Raw genomic sequence first — 8,218 nt, forward strand, 5'->3', positions numbered from 1 at the left:
GGAAGTGCTTTGGCCACCTCTAACTCAGCCTTTAGAAATGGTTAAACTTGAGAGTAGCTCGGCCAGACTAATTTTGACATGCTTAAACACAAATTTATATATTGTCATATCATTTAAAATTTTAAATGACGTGATACTATATATATATATATATATATATATATATATATATATATATATAATCCCATTACATTTTGTTCATTCTCATCGAACAAATCATGGGCAAGATCAGAGGCTTCACGCTCGGAAAATGTATAATTGGGTCTTCAAGTGAATCTTCCAAAACACCCTCACCCTACCCGGATACAATCGGCTAAACCCGTTATCACCACCATCGAGCAAACCCAAACCCATCCCAACATGGGCCTACGTTCAACAAATAATCTATTAATTTTTGTACACAACTTAATGCAAAGGCCTCTAAAACAAACTATTGCTTTTCATTTTTCAACACCAAGAGCATGAGAATTGAACTAGCTTTTGTTACCCTTGGGCAACAGGGCAGACGACAATTCAATTTTCCTCTTCCCTGCAACCAATTGCAGAGACGACTTTTCATTATTCCTTTCATTAATTCGGCGGAAAGCTGCTACAGTTAATGCTTGTACACAAGAAGCTGCTTCAGTACGCCGGGAAACTATAGTCCTCAAGTCGTTGGCCATTAGAGCAAAGGCTTCAACTTTTGTGTGCGTTTTCGCAGTTTTGAGAGATATTGGGAGGTCGGATAGGTTGGGTAAGGCAGCAGAGCATTCCAACCCCCAATCTAGAAGTTCTTCTCCATAGAAACTACCTTTCTCAATACACTTGGCGCTTCTCTCAGCATTAATACTGGTCGTGAAGTTCCATATGATGCCTTGCGTTATGAAGAGCATCGCATCAAGTGGTTCTCCCTCCCTCACAATGTAGTTGTGTTGGTTGTAGTGCATTGGCTTCAAATACTCGCAGATCAATTGTAAAAGTTGTTCACCTTTTCCTTGAAGTTGTGGCACCTAGCAAATAAACAATCGAGAAGAATAATGAGAATATTTGTATTTAACACTATCACAATCCAATCAAATTATCAAAAAGGAAGGGAAGGGAACTCACTTGCTTTAGCATGGGTAAGCAGATATAGCGCTTAATCTTCCTTCCAAGTTCAATGGGAAGATGAGATAGGAGATTTTGCACGTCAACATCTTTCTTTTCTTCCAGCATGTGTTGAACGATGGGCATGATCTCCTCTTTTATAGTACTAGGGAGCTGGTTTCTAAATATCCATAGCTCTATTTCTCGTTCTTTAACTCTCATGTTTTTTATAATTTCTTCTGACCTTTCAGTTGCCAACTGTATATATGTCTGATACATGACAAGTTTAGATCATCAAATTCTATTGATAAATTACAGCTCATCTTTAAATCTTTGATTGATAGGAAATGATAAATTTATTCATTAATCAATCAATATTCTAATAACAAATGCATGTTGAGTAGTCCTTCTACATGCGTGTATAAAGAAATCATCAATAACACTCATAATTATATAATCAAGCACCCTAAAGATTAAAAAGATGTTGAGCACCAACCTGCAAATTCCCAATAAAATGCAGAAACAGTAGTAAGCCAAAGATTGAAATACAAACTGCAAAGCAGTTTTCCCAGAAATATGTACTTGTTTGAAGGTTTTGACCGAAAGAACTGCAAATGTTGAAGAAACTATCATGTATGAGATAGCAGTATATATATATATATAATACTACATTATTTTGATATATATATATATATATCAAAATAATGTAGTATTCTTTTGGATGAATGGTAATTAATTAAAACAAAAGTGGAAATTCACATCTCATACTATCGTAAAAAGAGTTTAGCATGTGCAAACCTCAAATTTCGTAGGCCCCACCAGAAACAATGTGAGAGCTTTCGCGGAAAATCTGTGGACTCTAACGTATGAGATTGAAGGGCTTCAAAGAATATTCCAAAATCAAAGAGCGTTGTGTTTGGTGTTTGTACAGGGCAATAATAATCTAAAAATGCACGATCACTTGAAGGTTGATTGCAGCTAAAAGAACTTGGGGTACATCCGACATGCTTTTCACACGCTTTGTGCCAACAAGCCGTCTCTCGTTGGACAGAAAATAAGTACCAAAAAGCACCCAGTACCTAATTAAAGAACCAACAATTCTCTTAAAGATCAGTCAATTCTGCAGTTATTCTACAAAAAAGCTACAAAAGAGCGAGACAATCTTAAAGATATAACAATTTAAAGGTTACTCAAAACTGTCTTATCAGCACTATGTGATTGATTGTCGAATAAAAATATAGTATCAAACATTTCTAAATAGAGCACAGGTCCTAGCTAGTTACTTTCATTCACGTGTCAAGTTTAGATTGGAAGTGGTAGTACTATATAATTAATCACACATGGATATAAATTAGGTGCGCAATGCATGCTTATTTACCGAGGTCGATGCATTATATACAGAAATCTAAGGAAACCTTGATAAATGATAAACAAACGACACTTATTGAAAAAAAAAAAAAAATGAAATAAGCAATAAAAAAAAAAAAAAAAAAATTATGACGTAAAATGAACATGATATTGATAATCAAACTTACATGGCTGGCAAGAATATAGAGAAAGAAATTAAATGCAGCTTTAATCCAAACAAGTCTAGCAAGTTTGCTGGCAGACTTGGTAAGATTTATCCATGATATGTAGATTCGGAGAATTCTTGGTACATATTGGCAGAAAATAACAGCATTCAGGAACTTCCTTTTGTCCAAAAATCTTGAACCTCTCACTTTTGAAAAAATAATTGGAAATAAAACCTGGACAAATTAAAACAGACTGTAAGATATATATATATATATATATATATGTGTGTGTGTGTGTGTGTGTGTGTGTACTTTTGAAAAAATAATTGGAAATAAAACCTGGACAAATTAAAACAGACTGTAAGATATATATATATATATATATATATATATATATATATATATATATATGTGTGTGTGTGTGTGTGTGTGTGTGTGTACTTTTGAAAAAATAATTGGAAATAAAACCTGGACAAATTAAAACAGACTGTAAGATATATATATATATATATATATATATATATATATATATATATATATGTGTGTGTGTGTGTGTGTGTGTGTGTGTGTGTGGGGAATTTTAATGAGCTAGATAGTGTTCCTTGATTACCTGTGGGATGGGAAGAACAGCGAGAACATCAATTACGAAGTACCGGGAGAAGAAGTAGCGGTTTGCTATTTGCTGAGGATCTCTAACTATTATAATTCGTCCAAGCTTACGAGAGTCCTCGTCGATGTAAGGACAAATAAATTGAATGATTATATTCATAACATAAATGAAATCTGTGACAGATCTCAAAGTAATAGCTACGATCTTTAATCTTTTGTCTAACCAAACGCACTTGGCATCTCCATTGATGACAGGAAGGTAAAAGAACAAAGGGTCCACTGATACTGCAATCACACATGACACTGCAAACATTATATTCCACCACTGAAGCAGCTGCCCCTCTGGGTCAAGAATTGTCTTTTTTGTTGTTCTCTTTTGTCCGGAATCATCTCCATCAGTTTTGGAAACTTGCCCCTCAATATCCTGATTCCTGAACACAACACATATAGCAAGCAAATTAAGAATCAGGTTAATCATATATTCTCATATGGAACTTGTTCTTCCATTCTTTAATTGATCTAGTTGTTTAGAAGTTTTCTGCTTGCTTTCAGTTATTTTTCATGTTTTCAATGTATATGTTAGTAGTTGAACCAATGTATTTTTCTAACGGTTTAGTTTTAATTCTAAGTATTTCATAAGAAAGAGAGAGCGAGTAAAATTAAATTTGGACTGGCCGTTGAAAAAATACAACCAAATACAATCCACATGCTATAATTTTTTCACTATACCTTATAAGCCAAACCCTTTTTTAGCAGTATAGTGTAATAAAAAAGGAGTGCTACTTTCGATATAGCTTTGACTACAAGTCCTATTACAACTTAAATGTAATATTTATCATGTTAATTATATAATTAAATTTATTTCTCAAATTCTATTATTAACTTTGAGATTAGAGTAACAACTACAGAGGAGAGGATAAAAACTCTCTTTCTCTAACTCCCTCCAGCTCTCCTCTCCCCTAATTTGGGCTCTGATTTCCCCTAAATTTGTTTAGTTGTGTTGCCGGCCAGCCACCAAATCTTTGGCCCCAAAATTAAAAAATCGTCACCTCAAAGTCCACCCATTGCCAGCCCGGGCCCATATCCACGAGCATCACACCTCCCAACCATCGACGGCCACCAAAGATATTTTAATGATTATTTTTAGGATTCTAATCAATCAATAAAAGTTTATTTTTGACCAAGAAACTATGCATAATTCAGAGCATTCACATTACCAGAGCAACTTTGACTGAAAAATAAAAATAAAAAATAGCTACCTGCTATAGTGGCCAATAAATTTGTTGCAATTTGTTAAATATTTATATACTCAATCATAAGAAAACTACTTAAAATATATATATATATATATATATATATATACACTCAAGCATCATAAGATTATCTTTCAACCACTTTCTATTCTCCCTCAGCCATTATCTGAATGTGGACAACTCATGATATATCAACTACCTCCATTATCTCTAAACTAGCTCTCACTATTTATCAACCACGTGAAGGTGGAACATGAAGAGAACATTTACATAAAATCCAATAAAAAGAATCGATCAAATCATTCTAAAAAAAACTGAGTTCATGCTATATTTTGACTCCATATAAAAGTGCTAACTTAAACATCAGAGAGTCTCCGACTAAGGCCGAGGACTATTTGACGCTATTGTTATTTTGCAAGCAATTCATTGCCGATCGAACCATACCAAAAACTGCATATATATATATATATATATATATATATATATATATATATATATGAATTTTTTTCTTTAAAAAAGAATATTTAAATAAAATAATAAAAATAAATAGTTAAAATAGTGAATTGGATGTTAGTATTTATTTGGAACAGTGTTTAAGAGTCGGAGACACTATATCCAAATTAGAAAACCGATATCTGTACTGAAAAGAAAGAAAAAGATTTATTTCGAACAGTCTTTAAGAGAAGAGAAAGTTTGAAAGTAAGATACTTGGATATATATATATATATATCGACTGGTACAGTGGACTTGACTGATAGAATAGATTGTAGAGAAAGGACAAGAAATAAACAGAGCATTAAAGTTATGAAAACCACTTGATGATAAATCTAGTTAATTAATTACCATTACCAACAAAACATTTACAAGATGCTGTAATTAGTGGTGCTTTTCGATCACCCACATAAAAAATCCTTTGAGAAATGTTTACAATGATAGGAGGAAGAAGAAGAAGATGCTAACCTCAACCCTTTCTCCTGCCGATGCCGGCCATGGTAACTCATCACTGAATTAAGTACCCACGAACTACTTTCCAACGACAAGAGTACTATTGAGGTAAGAAGATTCCTGAAAAAAAAAATGGAAAACAGATGAGACAGACTCCACTTTTCACATATATATTCTAAGTGCAATTGAGACTCTGCAGACATGATCATATGAAGAAGCAAAGGTTTCTGTAAAATCACTTAAAAATGGATTAAAAAAAACTATGGGTTGTTTAGGAAAAGTAATAAGAGCAAATATGGGTTGGAGAATTGAACCTGATAACTCGATCAAGATGAACAATGGAGACGAAGATCTGGAGAAATTAAGCAAAGAGTGGCAGAAATTGGATCTTTGCTGTGGGAGTACTTAAGAGACTGCAGCTGCAAGTAATACACGAGCAACTCTTGCCGATTATAAATAGTTATTTATTCGTTATGACTAAGTCTTCTTTTTTTGTTTGTTTTTTGTTTTTGTTTTTTACAACAAGTTTCGGGTCTTCCTTTATTGTTCTTTTTTTTTTATTATTATTCGGATAAAATCGCTCAGAAACTGACGAAAATTTAATACATTATTACAAAGTCAAGTCAGAGCGAAAGATGGTGCAGGAATAATTCAAACTTGGCAACTTCCAAGCAAAATAAATGACGAGAAATATATTGAAGAAAAAAAATAAAAAGATTACTTGTGCAGTTTGCTAATTGACTAAAACCTCGACATGGCACTCACCCAAAAAAATAAAATAATAATAATAATAATAAAACGTCGCTATCTCAATAGATATCATGAGGGGAGTTAAGAAATAAAAAATTTACAAAAATAAATCGAAAATATAAAAAGTAAACTCAAACTTTATTATAATTTAATTTATTGGTTGACTTAGAGTTCAACGTATACAAAACTGCACAGCTTCTACAAGTCTCTCAGTCAAAGACATGAGAATGAGATGGACCCGGTCCTTGGGACATCAACTACTATTTCTTTTGCTTCGTTTCCTCTTTAACCATTTCTTGGGGGAGATATATATATATATATATAATAGAGGATTTTTTTTTAAAAAAAAAAAAGGACCTGATGGATGTGCTCTATTTTTTATTTTGCTTCGATGGATGTGCTCTATTGTACCGTCTTTCATCCATAATAATAGGTGAAAGTCAATGGACGAGACAAATTGAAATCTAAACTTTGATTTAGATTCGAGCTGCAGACATTTTAAATCATTTTAACTCTTCCTTTCCCATGTGCCCTTTGCAGGAAGATATGTTATTAGGTTGTCCTACTGTCATAAAAATTTTGATAGCTTAAAAGATGAATTGTAAGACATCTATCCCAAATAATTTAGGATGTAGTCATGAGCCTCGTGACTCTTTTCTTTTAAGGAGTTCGAATAGTGAGTCTCATAATTCCTTTAGGTGGTTGTTGATGGTTCTAAGTGGTCTTATTTAGTGTCATTTTTGATTATGTAACCGCTTTGTGCAGTCCCTTGAGAGGACTCGGTCACTCGTTTCACCAATTTCTTACCTTTTGTAATTATTTCTGTACTATTTTAGTTTATATTGGATCTGTTGTTGGAGAACTCACCCCTTAAAAAAAAAAATGCCCGAAAAGCCCCCCAAATCTATGTTATTTTGGATAGCCTAATAACAATAAATCTTAATTATTCCCTTGAAACAACTAATCCAAAATAAATCAACTAAACAATATAAGTTACTCTTGAAAATGCATGACGTACATAAATTAGCCAAAAAAAAAATATATATATATATATATATATATATATATATATATATATATATTTGTTGACTCGACTCCCGCTGACGTGGCAAGATATGTCATCATCCAAAAAATTCTTGAAAGGTCTTACCAAAAAAACACTCTTGAAAATGCATGACGTACATAAATTAGCCTATATATATATATCTGTTGACTCGGCTCTCGCTGACATCACTCTAGTGATCTTTTTCTTAGCTTGTTTTGCACACCAGAGTGGTGCACCATTGGTCCATCCAACTAGGCAAAAATATTATGCTCATAGATAAAACCTTGAAATTGCAATATATACCTGAGTAGTTAAGTAAAAAGTAAAATAAAAAATGAAAAGATTAAAACTAAAGGAAAATTGTGATTTACTTGATTTATAATTAGCTCCTTATAGTATTAAAATAAATTCAAAGATTTCTGAGGTATACTAAATAAATAATTTAATTTTTACACTCAAATTTTGTCTACTAATTTAACAAATTTAATTTGTTAGTGTTAAACTTACTTAAATAGGACATGTGTCACAATTTTATTCGCTTTAATATATCACGTTATCAAAATCTGTTAAATTAGTATAAGAAATTTGGTTGAAAAAATTCAATTATTTTTTTAAGGAAAAATGTATGATAAATCCTTGAGTCAACCCTCCAAAATTTTAAAACCCTTAAGTTTTTTTTTTTTCAAAAATTTACTCCCTAGGTTAACAAAAATAACAATAAAATCTTTGCCGTGAAAAATTTTTAATAGCCGTTAGTCAAATTCAAAACGCACCGTTTCACCTCATTAAAATATTAATTTTTTATTAATTTAAATTTTAAAATTAAAAAAATTCCAGAGAGATCTTAAAAATTTCCCATATCTGGATTGGAGGAAGGCGGTGTTGGATCATTGGGTGGAGGAGGTAAAGATGTAGTTGGTGGAATGGCTCGAGGGGGAGGTGGGGATGCCACCGGAGGTGTAAGGGATGCTTGCGGAGGAGAGCCTCCTAGTGGCGGTGGCGGCGAAGATAAAACTGGAGGGAGTGATGCTGGTGGA

The 8,218-nt window shown here is 32.8% G+C and overlaps 1 protein-coding gene across 1 annotated transcript; it reads right to left on the reverse strand.

The window, feature by feature from the left end:
* Positions 1-473: 473 nt before the first annotated feature.
* Positions 474-5,442, reverse strand: LOC132162581 (cyclic nucleotide-gated ion channel 1-like). Its single transcript, XM_088513792.1, has 7 exons — positions 5,402-5,442; positions 3,190-3,619; positions 2,601-2,813; positions 1,864-2,144; positions 1,562-1,673; positions 1,087-1,335; positions 474-989 (listed from the first exon to the last, which is right to left on the reverse strand). Exons 1-7 carry the CDS (start codon positions 5,440-5,442, stop codon positions 474-476), a joined length of 1,842 nt encoding a protein of 613 aa, XP_088369918.1.
* Positions 5,443-8,218: the final 2,776 nt, after the last annotated feature.

The sequence above is a fragment of the Corylus avellana genome, chromosome 2 (genome assembly GCF_965113065.1).
Source record: "Corylus avellana chromosome 2, dhCorAvel1.hap1.2, whole genome shotgun sequence".
Classification (NCBI taxonomy): Eukaryota; Viridiplantae; Streptophyta; class Magnoliopsida; order Fagales; family Betulaceae; genus Corylus; species Corylus avellana.